This window comes from Trematomus bernacchii, unplaced genomic scaffold, assembly GCF_902827165.1.
Source record: "Trematomus bernacchii unplaced genomic scaffold, fTreBer1.1, whole genome shotgun sequence".
NCBI lineage: Eukaryota > Metazoa > Chordata > Actinopteri > Perciformes > Nototheniidae > Trematomus > Trematomus bernacchii.
In genome coordinates this window covers 2176840-2194188 of record NW_022987513.1, presented here as the reverse complement: position 1 = coordinate 2194188, position 17349 = coordinate 2176840, and the positions used below count along the sequence as shown (strand labels likewise).

At 40.3% G+C, this 17349-nt stretch overlaps 1 protein-coding gene across 3 annotated transcripts in view; it reads right to left on the bottom strand.

The window, feature by feature from the left end:
- Nucleotides 1-410: 410 nt before the first annotated feature.
- igsf9bb (immunoglobulin superfamily, member 9Bb) overlaps nt 411-17349 on the bottom strand; it is a 118285-nt gene continuing 101346 nt past the window's right edge. For 2 of the 3 annotated variants that reach the window (XM_034151659.1, XM_034151667.1), the window contains exons 18-20: nt 11074-12711; nt 6007-6134; nt 411-5393 (exon numbers count right to left, since the gene is read on the bottom strand). In XM_034151659.1, the coding sequence (XP_034007550.1) occupies nt 5179-5393; nt 6007-6134; nt 11074-12711 (1981 nt within the window). In that variant the 3' untranslated portion in view covers nt 411-5178. Of the gene's footprint in view, nt 5394-6006; nt 6135-9953; nt 10000-11073; nt 12712-17349 lie in introns of those variants that run through there. The other variant, XM_034151673.1, reaches the window with a different exon arrangement.

Here is a 17349-nt window from a genome sequence, read left to right as displayed (position 1 = left end):
ACAAAATGTTATTTTTTTCATATCTCAAATCTGTAATGCTTTTTTTGTACACTCAGTTAGGACAAAAGTTGATACTCAATACTCCGCCGTGTTGCTATGGATACACTCATGATTTAAATGAGTTTTTCTCAAATGTAGTTTACTTAAGTCTCTGCCTCAGTGCATCTCAGTGCCAAGTCTGATGATCAAATATTTTTAAATGTAATATTTCACCAGTCTTTACATTTCTCATTATAACCAAATAAAAAACTGTGACTTTCATTAAGTGTATTATGTCAACAAGTTTCACACAACTGTCTTAGGTTAGTTGAAAGCAATAATATTAAATTGAACTTAATATATTTAAACTTAATATTATTGCTTTCAACAAACCCAACACAGTTATGTGAAATATGTTGACCTAACACATTTCAAGTCAAAGTTTCAGTTTTTTCAGTGTGGAAATAAGGAAAATAATGTGGCAGTTTTATGGATCAGATGCAGAGAACTCAGAGAGGTGAGCTTCAACATCAACTCAATATGGTTCCAACATGGAGGCAACACAAAGGTTGTAGTTGTGCAGCATGTCTTAGCACCAGAGATTCTCCTATCTATGGATCAACAGCAGTTCCACACGTCAAACGTCTGAATATCCTCAACAAAGCCATGATAAGTCTCTCCTCAAGCCTCTTCCAGCCCGAGCAGAACGTGTCCTCAGCTCAAGAATGATACAGTACTGAGATGTTCTAAAACAAATTCTCATTCTCTAATGATTGATGAAAATGTCTTTAGACCACACAAACATAACTTTTTTAAGCTACTTCAGAGTCTTCAACTGAAAATCAACACTGTTTTTTTTTTGTTTTTTTTAAAGTTACTCAGATTGACCCACTTTATGGGACATACTCTGTAGTAATTATGGGCTATTATGTACTAAGCGCAAGTCAGACTGCAATTGGACAAATAAAGCTATATGGACCACTTTCGTTTTCTCCAGACTAGTTTGTGAAGTAACACATACAATATAAATATTAAGTAATAGACATCACAGAATAGTAAAGAGCATATCTACCTCCCCTATCAACACATAGAAATAATTCTAGTTACAGCTTCAATTCAACCGAATGTATCTAACCGCAACGCATGGCAATGTGACTGTGGCAAAACTGAAAACGTGTCAAATTTGGAATTTTAAATCATTGGGTTAAAATGTTTAGGTTTGGAAAAATGGTTTAATAAAGTGACTTTAAAAGCCTTACTGCTCAACTTTAACTTGGAGCTAATCATAGTTGTTTCATTGGCTTTAGCTTCAAACACAGCCCATTGGTATCATGCTTTTCTTTCACGAATACAGAAGGTTGCTCTGGCAGTGGCCCTATTTTCCCTATTTCTGGAGCATTCAAATGTTTATACTATGCAAATAATTTATTTGAGTATACATGAACATATTCTCAGTGGCACATTAGGAAGTATACAGTACTTCAGATCTGACTTAGCCCTCAGCTTTGTTCAGACGAGTCTCATTAAAGCCCTTGGTGATGAAATAGCTCAACAGTCACACAGAGACTATTTCCCATCTTCTCTGTTTTTAAGAGTGACACTGAATTATCAGGGTTTTGTTAGTGTAATTATTCTCTACATTTGACCAAAACAAGTTATACTGTAGGACTGAACTTTCAGTATGTACAGAGCAGTGAACATTTGATTTTCCAGTGCATTTGGAAATGATAGAGGCTCATCCTGTTTATTACTTCTTACTTGGACCTTCACCGTGCTCAGAGGGACACTATAAAGTCACAGGAGCACCTAAACAGAATAAAATAGACCTTTTCCCATAAAATAATGTTGTATATTTCAGATTAATTTGTCGAACTACATGCATATCATTGGCCAATATGAACAAGAATGATTCTTTCTTTTACAACTAAGGAACAATTATAATGATGTATATTTTAGATCTTATGTCATTTCTGTCAGTGGTTTGGTTTCTTTTAAATGTGGGGTAAATATAAGATAACACTAGGTGTTTTGATACAATACAGCATGACCACTACTAGTACTCCTTATTCAGTTAGTTTTGTTATAGATAATGTTTTCTATCAACTGAGTTCAAATGTATTCAAAACATTCCAGAATTGGTAGAAAATAGTAATTGTTTTGACATTTCTTTTTGGAAATGGTCTGCTCTCAAATAGTCATTAAAATACCTAATTTGGGAAATCATTGTCAATTGATCTGAACCAAACTCTCCCTTAAGCTCCTCTATCATTCTGGAAGGTACAAAGCAAGATTTCTTGTTGTAACCATCTATGCTATGAAACGCAGGCAGCAGCACAGCCAATTCTCAATTCTTTAGATGAAAACAATCAAAGACAGCAACACAGCAATGACAGTTGTTAAAATGGAAGTGGCATTTGTAGTTATTGAAATATATACTCATTAGTACAGCTTTACTTCATGGTTTGCTTAGCACCTTAGGCTGAAGAGCAGCCTCTGTTTGACACCACTGCTCAGCACCTGATGGGATGGCCTCTCTGATATGTTTCAGTCATCACTTCACTCAGTGCCGTACGAAGCAGCTAAAAACAAGTTGCTGTCACATGGTACGGCCTCTAGGCTCGCCAGACTTTAGAATCTTTGGAAGAAGAGACTGTGGTTTGACTTTAGTAGCAGAAGTAAGTGTATTGTAAAGTTATTTCCACAATAAGTGCATTATGTTGACGTAGACACAATACTTAAATATTAGCTACCAGATGCTCCAATGCTGGAGAATGATAATAATCGTAAAGGCACAAGCTATTTAATTATAATTGCTGCTTTTTAACTACTGAAGTATCCTTAATGTATCTGTATGATGGATTCTGAACTTTATTCCAGTATGCTGGATTTGGTCATAAGCCAGTGAATTTCTGTCATGTTTTTGTCTATTAAAGAATGGTAATTGCTTTCAGGAGACACAGTTAGTATTTCCTGTTTAGTTAAATAAATAACATTACATCTCTTCTTTAATTTTCCTGAACACTGAATACCGAATAAAACATGAGGTCAGTTTTTTGAAAACCTTGACACCTCCTTTTGCAAGCAATCATTGTGGAAATATCTTAATAAAGCAACCACATTTAGTCACTTAACATGTGGTTCATATTAGAAGACTATTTTGGAGTAGGAGTGGTCAGAGTCTGCTCTACATCACAATAAAGGAATCAAACAAATAAATACATGTATAAAAAAAACACATCAATAACAGCAGAACATGGACACTGCTTTCATTTAGAATAAGGAGCCTAAGATATGAGTCCATACCCTCTACACATGAAAACAACTTTGGAAGAAATGGAGCACCTTTTGAGCAAAAATAAAAAAGTGGGCCCAATACACAGCCATTGTTTGTTGAATCTAACAGGAGCTGCTGTATGTGTGATATAGTTTAGTTCCTAATGTTATGGCACGATGTTAACTTATTCAACAAAACACATTTTAGCCCCTTAGTGTCCATATTTCCATCTCAGTTTGACAGGCAAATTCAACCATCACATGTAAACAAAACTGCCTTTACCGGTGAACAACAAAAGGTTTGTCTCACTTTGTTTTCCCTTAATGCCACATTCTTTTTTCTTAAGGGATGACACCCCTCTCAGCATCTCCATATCAAATGACAAGCACATAAAGAGTCAAATACAAAGAGGCTGGTACTCACACATGCATGCACTAATGCACAAATAAAACAATTATAAAAATGGACACAAGTGAAGCAGGTAACCAGAAGAACCATTAAGGCCGACCAAAGCCATTATTTTGGATGCCCTCTAATATATATATATGAATAAAATACTATTATATACTATGGCACAGAATCACTCCACTATGTGTTGTTCATTTTTTAATTTGACTATTTTTGGCATAACTATTCTGGATAGGATTTGGTACCCTCTACACTACCTACAGCTCACAAACTGGTGACACAAATCTGAGGAAATGGACAAGATTTTGCTCCAGTGCAAACAGTGATGAGATATGAGGAGCTTAAACGAATTGGAGCAATTAAATGGCTTCATACAGAATGACTGAAAGTAGTTGAATTACCGCTTTTGATTTGGCCTGTGTGTTACAAGTACAGTATATGTAAATGAAATGCAAAAGTACATTAAGCCCCTGTGTGATTCACTGCTGAATTACATTATTCAATAAGGTTTAAGATATATAGATAGTTCCTTCAGTACAGTAGTCCAGGGTTGTGTTTGTTTGTCAGTCCTGATCATTTACAGTAGAACAGAATGTGAAAGATCTATCATTCTGCGAGATAAACTGAATTAAATCCAAATATGGACTTCTTAGAAACTAAATAGTAGTAAATATAAGAAAGAAAAAACTGTACCATGTCGTTTTAAGAAAAGTAATTATGACTAAAGATATATAAAAAGGCTAGTTTGCTCTGCTGGCTGATCTGTGGTTGGGGGTGTCGTGTCCTGTGCTCTGAGGTATATTCGGTAGGAAGTGAGATAACACATTTGTGAGGCGAGTTTCTCGGCAGATAAACCTTGCTGGCGGAGAGGATCCGGTGGAAGGGGCTGTAAACGGAGACCGGCAGGGCTTTTTGGGGGGCAATCAACGCATGAAACGTGTTCAAATTCAAAAAGGGTAACTGGACTTTTTGTATAATTATTTGAAATGTGGACAACAGGCACTTGCCTCTTTTTTAACAAATCTTTTTGCACTGGAGTAAAACTTTGGAAAATTGTGGCAGCTATTATTTTGATTTGAATCGCTGTAGTTTAAACACATTTTTTAAAAGGGAACACTACTGGATTTAAGAATACACGTCAACCGTGTGCATTCTGTCATCCAATCAGTAGTGTTCAAATAATCCTTGGAGCTAGGACTGCATATGATGTCATTCCAATTGACCAATGCTGCTATATCACTCACGGTAAATTGGGAACAGCATTTCAGAGACAATCTAGGTTCTTGATCTAACAAGGTACAGTTGTTGTTATCACATATTTCAAATGGCAGAATGCTTACTAGTGCAGATTGAATTGACCAAGGGCATAGCTACACAATATACCAAATCTGAATGCTGAAATGTAGTGCTAGTCCCCTTTATAAACAATAAATTGCAAACATCTTTGTGTTTTCCACCTGGTAGTGATTTTGGAATGAGGGAATATTGCATGGATGTAACTGTGTCCTTATGGGCTTTCAGAGGAGGGTTGCATGGTCTAGGTCTATGTAGTCCATGCTGGCCAAAATAGCCTTCTGGTCCTCCCTCGGCGGGCGGCGGTACAGCAGAGCAGAAAAGCGAGTATACGGGTCGTGGAGGATGGGCCGTTTCTTCTTCTTGCGGAGGTAGAGAACTTCTTCGGGCTGGAGTACCTGAGAGGTGTAGGCCTGCTGGGTCTGAGAGGTGGAGACACCTAGAGGAGGGGAGATCAAAAGTCTGTCATAGCCTCAGAGACTCATGGTGCCATGCTACAGGCTGTTCTACACATTCATCCTAATGACATTACTTTGATAGTCGTTTTCTGTCCCAATGTTACCATACCTTATATTATGGCTTTCAACTTAACGTCATTTGCTGACATAATTCATTTAATTTACGTCAACGTTTCAGTTTATTCAGTGTACCTGAAATCATTAGTCTGCTTTACCACATCACGTGGTACACATCAATAGCTTCTGCAACAAAACAGGGAATTGAACAAGCACATGACTTCCCTGAAGTATACATCTGAATAAAACACATTTGGTAAGTATAAACATCACCCGACATTATAAATGATATCACCCTTTTCAGTGTTAACTAACTGCTATGCCCTCCTTTTAAATTATTGTGAAAAGTTTATTTTAATATTTTTTTATATATACTGCTCACAGGTACAGGGGGTGGGGGGCTTTGCAAACCATTTACATGCACACAAACCTATATAACACACTACAGGGAAGGGAAAACCCCCAAAAGCGTTACAGGGCCTCTTTAAATAATATCACTGTGTGAAAAGTTCAAACAGACAGGAACAGGAGTCACACCTGCTTTCTTTCTGGACTTGGAGTTATTGTTGTTCATCATCATCTTCTTGGCCTTTTTTATACGTTGGTATCTCAGTGCATCAATCCTCTCAGACCCCGAAAGGGGAGTCGGCACACCTCGATATTTTCTGGATAAAGAGCAGAGAGATGGGAAAACGGGTAACTCCAGGCCAAACGTATAGAGTGGACTGTTTCTGCACTACGGAGTGCATCAGAACCAGAAACCCACACAATCCACTGCTGTGCTAAGCAAGAGGTGCAGCACATTGCCAAAGGATCAATATGAGATAACACAACACTTTTTTTTTTAAAGTTTGGGAAGGATTTCATTAACTCTACTATTACTAAAACATTGTACATCATCTGGATTTGATAAAAGTTATGTTAAGATAAATGATGACTACATTTCACAAAATACAATACAGTCATAAATCCAGATGGTACATTGAATTGTGAACCTTGAACCACATTTCCCTCTCAGATATCTTTCTCAAATTGATCCAAAGAATCTCTACCAAAAGTAAAGCAAAGGGTTAGACGACCCCCGAGACCATGTACCTCATGGTGCAGACTAGAACAGTGAGAAACATTTTTTTTGGAATGTACAACATTTAAAAAAGATTTGCACTGTTAGTTTCAGAAAAAAGTTTGAAGAAAAAAAGAATATTTTGGACGAAATGTTAGAATGACTTTTTAAAATTGCTGACATGTTTGCAAATTGATTGAATTAGTTTTTTAAATGATTATATCCCCTTCTGGAAATAACAGATGCAAATGTGTCATTGGTTTCGAGTGTATATTCCTCAGCTGCTCATGACTGCACAGAGCTTCCCCCCATTCATGGAGAAACTTATGACTTGGCAGCCCACAGACTTCTGCCACACACACACTTGGTTCTCTCAAGGCACAGAAAACAATAAGCATTACAGAGAGGCCATCTTCCAACCGTGGCTGCAGAGAGAAACCGAAGGTTGTTAGTAGAGGGGGAGAATCACAGCTGAGCAACAAAGCATCATCAATATGTATTCATAGACATGGGTACTGTCTACAATGGGCTTCACCATGCTGACAGGGGGAGAGATGGCGGGAGGGGAAAATGACTACTCGGGAACAGTCACATAATGAAAAATAAGCCAAAGAAAAGCGAAGCACTAGGACAACAAATGTAACAAGAATTTATCCATATAATTGTTTCTTTTTTTTGGAAACGAAGGAGCAATATTTAGCGATGGCATGCATGGCAGTTTGCACATGAAACACGACTTTAAAGGGGAATACATTCAAAAGCACTGGGCAGTTCCTTCACACATAAAGGGGGTCTAAAGCCCCCTGTGTGTCCACCCTCTGCAAGCCCTTGGCAAAATGTTTGTTCCTCAGGAAAAAAAGAAGTGCGGAAGCTGTTTTAGCTGGACACCTGCTTTACATGGTAGTGAGGAACTGTTCTGCAGTCCAAACTTAACAAGGGCATTTGTACACTTACAGTAGATGGTTTGATTCGTGCTCTATACAGAAGCTTTATACCTGGCATTAATGCTATGTGTCCACCAGGAATCTCCTTCTACTTATCCAGGCTACAGATGCTTGCGGGAAGTGCTGGTCAAGACTCCTGCTATTGCTCTCGTTCTGTTTAAAACCTGCTATACCTGATACATTTTAACAAAGCCAAGGATGTTCCTTAACTTCTTGAAACTACTGCGCTGAGAACACATGCTAAGCTTTCATCACTGCCAGGAACATGCAACAGCATTTCTGCCCTTAATGTTAATGCAAAATATAGCTCTGAATGATCGCTCCCAGTGGACACACAGCTTAAGTTACTGTCGTATCGTAAATCTTACTAAATATTTCTCAGAGATTGAGTACCAAAATATATTCAATTGGTGTCATACAATACAAGCATCTGTAAAATATAAGTGATCAAATGTGTCACGCTTGAGGAGAATGCTAAAAGTGATTTGGAAACCTTTTATATGACAATAAACAATGTCAATGTCAACGTAAACATATACTACCCTTTGATAAATACACATAATGCCACACTACAGAAAGACACAAGACACCAACATAAATTGGTGACCATACCGGTTAAGAATATCATATTTGTTTGTAATAAAGAAACATTGTAAAAAGCATTACTTGGATGTATCCACATCTACTACTGTATACCTATTTGTGCAGCCATGTTACTTGTTATTTCTTCATATAGGAAGTAATATGTGTTATAGCAACCTTTATTATTAGCATTACTCTTTGCTGTCCTTTGGCCAGGGTTAAGGGGTGGATGAATTTGTTCCTCCAAATCCCTACTAGGCTCATCTTATGACCGGGCTAACCAGGGACTGATGAATGTCAGTACAACATCTTGCTAGATAGTGAGTCTGGGGACTAGCATTATGAGTAAAGCGCTAACCAATCATCTAAGGCACAACCAAAGGCGTCTGTGTCTGGCCTACTGGATAGCACACACGGTTCTCTGATAGTTGATAACAAAGACTAAAAGCTTTCTGCGAAAGTGACCGCCTCATTGTCATCCTTGACAATCTCTTTGGCAATCAGTTGAGTTTTATAGTGGCGAGGGAGCCCTCTAAGACGGCTAGGCTAGAGCTGCATACTGAGCAGTAGCATATAAGAAATTGGACAAGATTAAGAAGAAATTGATTCCTTCCTGAGGAAGACGGCTGAATTGGAGAGATGGCTTATCACTGGGCTAAAGAAAGGGCGAGGGGCCGTGCGTTTGCTAACAAAAGCCATCGCCATGACATAAGCAGATAACAATGAATGAATTATGAAAAAGCAGGACATATAACCCAAACATTATACTCCCAAAATGGAGTGGGCAAAAGAAGAAGGGACTATCCACAATTTGCATTGATTTAAGATGCACTGAGGTATACACCAATTTCCCCACCCATCAAAGGTTTACTACCATAGGTCTGTCTCATGTTGCTGAGGCAGTTGTGCATTCAAATAAATCAGGAGAGTATAGTGCTTGTACATTTTAATATCAACCTACATTACACTTTCAAGATTTTAAATCATTTTTGGAGAACTGTTTAGGGGCGTACATCTGTATAAACAACGGTTTAACTGTTGGCGAGTCAAACCCGTAACACAGACAGCTTCTTACGGATTATCTGTATGTAATTCTGAACATTAACATATGAGCAAAATAAGGAAAATGCTTTGTATCCAGGCCAGCTGGGCGTACATGTGAATATTTGTGTGGTTGTGACTCTCATCCAATGCTTTGGATTAGCATTGTAGGCCTTGTTTGCACTGTTCACAATGTTTGCTGCCAGTAGCAGGCTAAGACATCGCCACAAGGACGTAATTACTTTATTCAAAGATATGCTCTGAATTCTGTGTAGAACACTTCTAAGTGTGGATTTATCTCTAGACCAAAGTTGCAGAAAGCAGATGTAAAACCATTTGATTGGAGTGTAATCCAGCCTGGCCAGGGACAGATGTGTTCTGTAGCTCCTGCACTAAATACTCTTCTTATATCTAAATATGTGACCTTTGCTGAACTTATTTTCAGAATAGCCAACTAGGGAGACAATACATTCTTGAATACATATTTGAACTGGTTTGATGCTGATTACTGTTATGTTGTCTTACTTATGGGTGATTTGTCTATGAACATAGTCAGTTAGCAAACCACTCAAGCATGAAATCATGTTGGTGATACATCTCTGACCTGATCTATTAGCTATGATGGCATATGCATATCAAAATGCATAATGTACTGAAGACTATGGAACTTAAAATGCATAGCCACTTTAAAAAAAGAGGAAAAGGAAAGAACTGAAATGAACTACATGTGTTGACTGAAGTAAGGAACACATCAAACAAAGACTTAAAGTCTAGTATTCCCCTTTAAAGGACGAGGTGATCAAAAAAGTCCCACCTGCTAACCCCCCCCTTTCAGACATGGATCCAACCCTTACCTATTGCTGTGTAGAGGACCTGGTCACAACAACGCTGCCCAGATAGCTGAGATCAATCAAAAACAAAGCAGGTAAGACTCCAGGAGCCATCAAGAACCACCATACTGGCCCTACTTGATAATGATGGAGACATTGCAGAACATGAGAAGCGGACAGGCCCTGTGACACACATTGCCCAACAACCTTTCCTTGGTAGTCAGACCTGGGGGTGTCCTTGAGGCAATTGAAGGAGTTGGGGAGAGGAAGGTTACAGAAAGGGAAGGATAGGAACAAATCTGAGAGGTTGGAAGGTGAGGGAGAATTGGTCATACAGTCAGGTTACTAAGGCCGAGGATGGGCCGCAGGGCCTGCCAGGATGAACTCTTCTTAAAGCAACCATCTGCATGATAAAGGCATCTTCAGAGGCTTGGAGCTAGACATAACAATGGGTGCTTGATTTGTCTGGGGAATCAATTGGATGAATATTATGGGATTCCTCCTGTTAGGTGAAAGCAGGGTAACGCATGATACAGATGGAAAAACAGGGATCCTGTGGTGATGTCTGCAAATTCCCAGTATTTTAGGGGCTTGTGCCAAGACATTACACAGTGTACCGTCAATATCATTTTTTTTAAGCTGAACTGTAGCCCCAAACATTCTGAAATGTAATCTGTGAAGCAACTGCATTTTTCTTGCCAATTCAACAAATAAATCATGGCCCAATTTTCTTTTTGTTTTAAGTAGGAAATGGAATGTTTTTTAAGGTGATACCTTTGAAATGATGCTTCACAGATTCAATGGGTGAATACCTCTAACTTGATGTCTGAAATGGAAAAGCAGCATTGACCAAATTGGAACTTAACTGAACCTCCATAGTTGGATAATCACAATTAAATGAAAAATGACTTTCAATATACAGTTGTCATTTTTCACATAAAAAGTGATTAGAAATGAAAAAACAACAATATTTGAAGCAACTTAACTATCAATCTAATTTGCTGCAGAGATGATTTAAAAAATGATTAGATATTAGACATCACTTCAGTAACCAAAATGTCAGAGCAGCTTTACACATTAAAGCATTATGGGTTGGGGCAGATGACTCATATGGTATCCCTCTCTGCATGCCTAATGCACCTACCCTGAAGCTGACAACTGGGGTGGAGAGGGCTCAGATGGAAGAATCCCCTCCTCAGTCCTCCTCTGAGATGGCATCTGCCCAAATATGTTGCTGCTTTCCATGGGGGGTGACGGGGACTGGGAAGCTGGGTAGCTGGATGCAGAAGTGGCAAAGGCTATGTGGGAACGGTAGCTGGGACTGGCTCTCCTGCTACCCTGGCCATGGTGGGCAGGTGAGGAGGAGGGGGAAGATCTCCTTGAGAAGCTGGCTGTGGAAGGAGGGAGGAGGGTAATCTCAGACATCTCTGGTGGTATGCGAGGTTGGACAATGTTGGGACGTGGCCTGGGACGTACTACAATCTCTGGGGAGCCTTCGTGAGAACTAAGCGGGCTTTGGGTTAGGGGGGAGAGTCGGGAGGGCTGGAGGACCACCTGATGCATTCCAGAATCCACCCTACAAGCCTGTCTAGGACTGAACCGAGGGGTGGTTTCAAACCATCGCGTGTCAAGGCTACTGAATGCGCTTGGTACAATATGGGCCATTGGATCGGGGTAAGGCAAAACCGGCACACCCATTCCGTGGCTTGTGTGTCTTAGATGCCCAAAGTGTGCCTCTTGCATAGCTCTATGCTTGGCTGGGGAGCCACGAGGCTTGGCCTTGCTGGGAGACCTAGTTGAGCGGCTCTTTGGGGCCTCCAGTGGCAGGACAGCTGGGTAGGTAGGCATTGGAAGGGAGGGCTGGAAAGAACTTAGGGGAAGAACATGAGGTGGAGGAGGATAGGGGGAGTCGTGGCGGAGATGCAAAGGGTGGTGTGGCGGGAAAATGAACTGGGGACCCTCCAGACTTGCAAAGGTGAAATCCAGTCCCTGCCAAATCTCGGGTGTACGAGAGGAAGAGGTGATAGTCAGAGGAAGTGGGAAACCAGGGACAGCATATTGAGGAAAATCACCCTCCCTGCATTCTTCAGGAATCATGGGGTGACCAAAAGGACCTTCAGCAAGGTAGGGAGGGGAGGACATGACAGAACTGAGTGGGCTAGTATCAGTCATGTAAAAAGGAGGTGGGGGGTCATGATCCCCAGGGTGGCCTAAATAGCCATAGAAAGCCCTGTGGTGGAGAGAACCTCGGATCTGCCCCGTGGCCTGGAGCCGGCTGCTCTCCATGATGGTCATACCTTCGAAAGGCCTCTGGAAACGAGGGCTGTAGGCTGGAGGTTGCAGGTAGGATTCCTGGCTGGAGATTGGGGAAATCTGGTGAGGCCGTAGAGGGGCCATAACTGGGGGCATAGACCTGGGATCATCATTTTCCTCGTCTGACTGCCGGAATTCAGGATAGTGGTCTGATTCTTCCACAAAGGGGAAGCCCTCAATTCGCCGGGGCTTTACAGACATTTCTGCAACAGTGGGATCTATGACAAAGCGTCCATCTGGGCCTCGGCTGATGAGTTCAATGGGTGATTCTTCAGCTTCATGCTTGGACATGCCGTATTTCTTGCTTGTTATTGCTCTTTTGGTCTTTTTGTATAAAGACAACTCCTCCCTCTTCCCTGTAACTGTGGATGGTTTCTTTCCCGAACGTTGGTCATGACTATCTTCAGATGATTCTGACGGAGATGCCTTTGAACGAATGCTCTCCGGGCTCAACTTTCCTGAAGATGACCTAAAGAAAAGAACACAAAAGTGAATCTTTAAATGCTCAAATAGCCAGTAAAGCTTTACTGATGGTGCTGAAAACAAATTCAGCCACAATTTAACAAAAATGACAACAGACCATACACAAGAAGATGATATATAAAAAACATAGATGCCATTAAAAACATCAGTGACAGTTGCACTCCAGTTACAAGACTATAGGCGCTTTCACACCGGAGTACTTTTCCCAGGAACAGTTCCGATAGTTCTTGGGATTTTGCTTTCACACCAAATATATCTGGAACTAGAACTTAGTTCATGCAAACCTTTTCACCCCTTTTCAGTCCCTGCTAGAGAGCAGAGACTTTCCTGGGGCGGAAAAGGTTCCAATTTCTGATTGGCTGGGCGAATTGCAAACCACGCCCCGTAACACTCCGAAAAGTTTTGTGAAGCCGCCATTTTATTTGCTCGCATTAGCATTATTAGCATTAGCATTAGCCCAGCGCACCAACGGAGAGAGAATAACTTATGGCAACACAAAATAAAACATGGGAGCGGTGGAGATGAGGAGGTGTCGGCGCTTCTGGCGATTTACTCGGAAGGCTTCAGTAGAAGCTGCTGGGCGTCCCAGCAGCTTCTACTGAAGCCAGTCCCCAACTCCAGGGACTTCGGGTGGAGATTTACTGCCACCCGAAGTCCCGGAGTCAGGGGGGCTCCGGGACTTCAGGTGGCAGTAAACGCCGTGAAGTTGTTTGCTGCCTGCCAGTAAACCCAAAGCAGAAGAAGAAGAAGTGACGTCAGCGGCTTCATTTGCGTAATCCTCCCTCAGGGACTTATTCCGGTCTGAACGCGATTTATTAGGACAGTTCCGGGACTAAAGAGTTCGGCGGGACTAAGTACTGGGAACTAAGTACGGCAAAGTACTTGGTGTGAAAGCGGCTTATGACTCCTACCTCAAATATTCTGTTTGATTCTGAGTCATTAGCAGGGTCGGCGTCATGGGGGGTCATTCGCGGGTTATGCCCCCCCAAATGAGTCACTGTGCCCCCCCAACGCAGGGCAGGCAAGCCTTGCCACTTTGCCGTTTTTTTTTTTTTTTTAATCATATAAGTGAAAATGTTTCCACTAAAAGTTTTTTGTGTGAAATAAATCAGAAATAAAGAATACAAATATAAAACACTGCCTGAGGTGTGCTCACTGCTGCTCTCTGATTGGTGTGTTGCTTGACCAATGACCCCCGACCTTTGTTTTGTTATCATTACGTGGCTGTGTGTTTAGATGAAAGCCCAGTGGCGATCTGTTCATCTGTTATACTGATTATACAGTAAAGCCATCGAAAATAATATGATATACAGTACAGTACAAGTACTTCTGGGTCTCTGTGTGTCATTCAAGCTCGGCTCTGTGTGTGTGTGTGGCACAAGCGCATTTTGTGAGTGCGCGAGCGGTAACGTGGAATGTTGTTGTTAGCATCTGGTTAGCTAGCTATGCTAACGGATATAAAGAGCTGTTTCTACACCAAGGTGGAGTCCTCTCCTGTCAGACTGAGAGGATCTTATAACGTCAGCTCAGTGAGGTAAAGGACTCTCTCAGTGTTTAGATAGTTAACTTTAGTGTAAGTTATCTCAGTGGGTCTCAAACGGTTTGGTCACCATTTATCTAAACAAGTATTTGCGAGGAACACCTTTATATGATCATTATAGTTATTAAAAAATAAGAGAATAAATGAAAAACAGGTATGAAATACTATAGGACAGTAACACAAGAATACAGTTTAAAAGGGGAGTGATTAGTCAAATATCCATAAAGAAAAAGTACATCTGTTTACAGTTCTGTTTCATATGGATGTTGAGAGATGTAGGCTATCCATAGATCTCTTAATTTTGCTTTCAAAGTGCACCAGAGTGATGCATTTAACTTCAATATTTAAAAAAACATGCCCCCGGACCCCCCTAGAGGAGGTTAGGTCCACCCCCCACCTAAAACATGTTCACATGGATAGGAAACTAAATACATTTGCACACTTTTTATATGGTGGCCTATGTCCATATGTTTCTGTTTTGGTGGTCGTGCCACAACCGTGCATGATTGCACAAGTCATAGGTGCGCTATAAAATAGCACTACACCCCTGCAATGTGTGTGAAAGACAATAGACTTTACAGCATGTTTTTTGAAATTGAAGTTGCGTTGGTGTTTGTGTGTTGGTTGTTGACGGCAGTGTGTGACCCCCCATGGTAAATGATTGCCCCCCCATTTGATTTGTTCTAGAGCCGACCCTGGTCATTAGTAAGCAAAGATATCCTGCAAAATATGTTTTCTGCAATCAATACAATTAAGAATGAAAAAGAACTAGAAGTAAATAGTCCGGTTTTTTCATTGTTTGCTATTTTCAACATCTTTATATAATGATAGTCTTGAACATGAAAATACCTTTTGGGAAATTGAGATGAATAATGAGAATAATTAGTGAGTTATGATAATAATGACTTGATTACTTATTTTATTCAACATTATTTTGCATACTGGCCATCTACTGTAAGCATTGAAATGGGACACATACTGTACCTCTTTAACCCTGTCATTCTATATTCTCACTTTAATTGCATTTTCAATTTTATTTTGAGGAAAACATTATTAGAAATATTTTCTATGAGATTAAAACCAAGCCATTAGAAACCCTTTAGTAGAGGTTGTCATATATATCAGAGCATATCTCTGAGTGAGGCATTGCCTCCACACAGCTCCGACATGGTGAAGCTTACCATGCTTCGAGCACGTTACATCTATATTGTTGTCTAGGCAACACAGCATTGACTTTGTGTTTCATATGGGACCAAACACCCGTCTCTTGGACAGTCTGACCAACCTATCCATCTCAATGTCCTTCAAACACAGACTTCCGCACACTGAAAATAAATGTTTCTATGGTAGGCTACTTCAAAAAGTCTGAATTTGTATGGGAATGTCATTTTTACGACACCAGGATGCATAGACACATACACCAAAGGATGATACACTAAATGGACCAGTGTGAACATCTAACATACAATTTATTCATCCCATGCATTTCCATTACAAACAAGACAAAGATAAACAACAATAAACAATAAACTGTTACACGTGCAAAGAGCCTTTCACTCTAGCTATCTGAATGATAAAATAGTTGGTCAATGATGCACTTCAACTGTTGTATTTCAAAGTGGTTAGAAGAGTGCAAAGAAATGACCAAAAGCCAGTGCTGTGTGGTGTAATGTGGGTTCTGGGAGTGGTTAATACACAAAGTAAGTAGAACCTCCAAAACATATGATTACCAAGGTTTCTGTGAAATAAAAAATACTTTGTAAATATTATTCCTAATGTTCGTTCTTCTAAAAAAGGAGCATGGATATGCATATGGATATAAACACCATCACACAAGTATGTTTCCTTCAACAATGGCTTTAAAATGAAAGTGTATATTTCTGTGTGGCACACGTTTAGTTAATATGTGAATATGCCAACTATTGCTTGCTGTGTCAGCGCTGGAAGGAAGACTCATTTTGTGTCATGTGCACTACTTGATGATTTGGTCAATAGTTCAGCGTGGCGAGTGTGATGGAAACCTCTGAAGCAATGGAGACGAGACTCAGAGAGACACGGGGAGAGCTGGAACTTTGATGGCAAACACTGATGGTTTATTATGGAGTTACGGCCGGAGAATTCACAAGACATGAGCTGCCGCCACGAGGTGACACAGCTGTTGCCAAACCAATTCTGAAGATCTCTACCCCAGAACCATGTATTTAGCTAGTTCTGAGAGAATAATCAACATTGTGCATATAAGATAAAACAGGCAAAAGCACTATAACACCTCTATCAGCTGACGCCAACTGGCAGGAACAGGGAGACAAAACACTGAGAGCACAGCAGCCTAAGGTTGTGCTCAGTGAGGGCAGTACAAACTGATCAACTGGGTCAAAGGTATGGGCCTAGGAAAATATTTCCCTGCAGCGAGGATGGAAATTGTCAGACGAACTTTCTCCAGTCAATCTGGGAGTCAGTCTTGGGAGGAACAGCTTTCTAGATCGCAGGCCGAAAAGTAAGTATCCATGATAGTGTCAAAAGAAAAAATGTCAACAATGTAGCATTAGAATTGAGCTATGAAAGGCTGTGGTGTTATGTCTTTCTTGAACAGGCCTCTCACACGGAAAAAACACTGTTACATATAATAGATATTCCAGCTATGTTTCAAATGGCTGGGCAATGGCTGCTCAGTTATAGTTTATGTGGCTACATCTGATTTATTAGGCTCCAATGACAATAAAATATGAAGTGGCTTGTTTTCATAAACCGCTAATAATAATGTAAAATATTCAAATAAATCACAACAACTATGGTTGTCTTTAACTCTGCTCAAAAACAGCTCATACAATGTAACAATTAAAACAGGTAAGGTGACCAGGTTTGTGTTCAATAGTTGGTACTTAATCTTTACAAGCTAAGAATGAAAACTTATAAACTAAACATTTTCTTTGAATTGAAAAAGGAAGATTAACAGGCAGAAGAGAAAATGTGTCTGTGACAGCATTTGGGATAAGAGAGGGATAAGAGAGAAGACATTCAATTCAAAAGGGTGACAAAATGGTTCAGGCCACTTGGAGGGTGAACAGTGATTCAAAGAGTGAG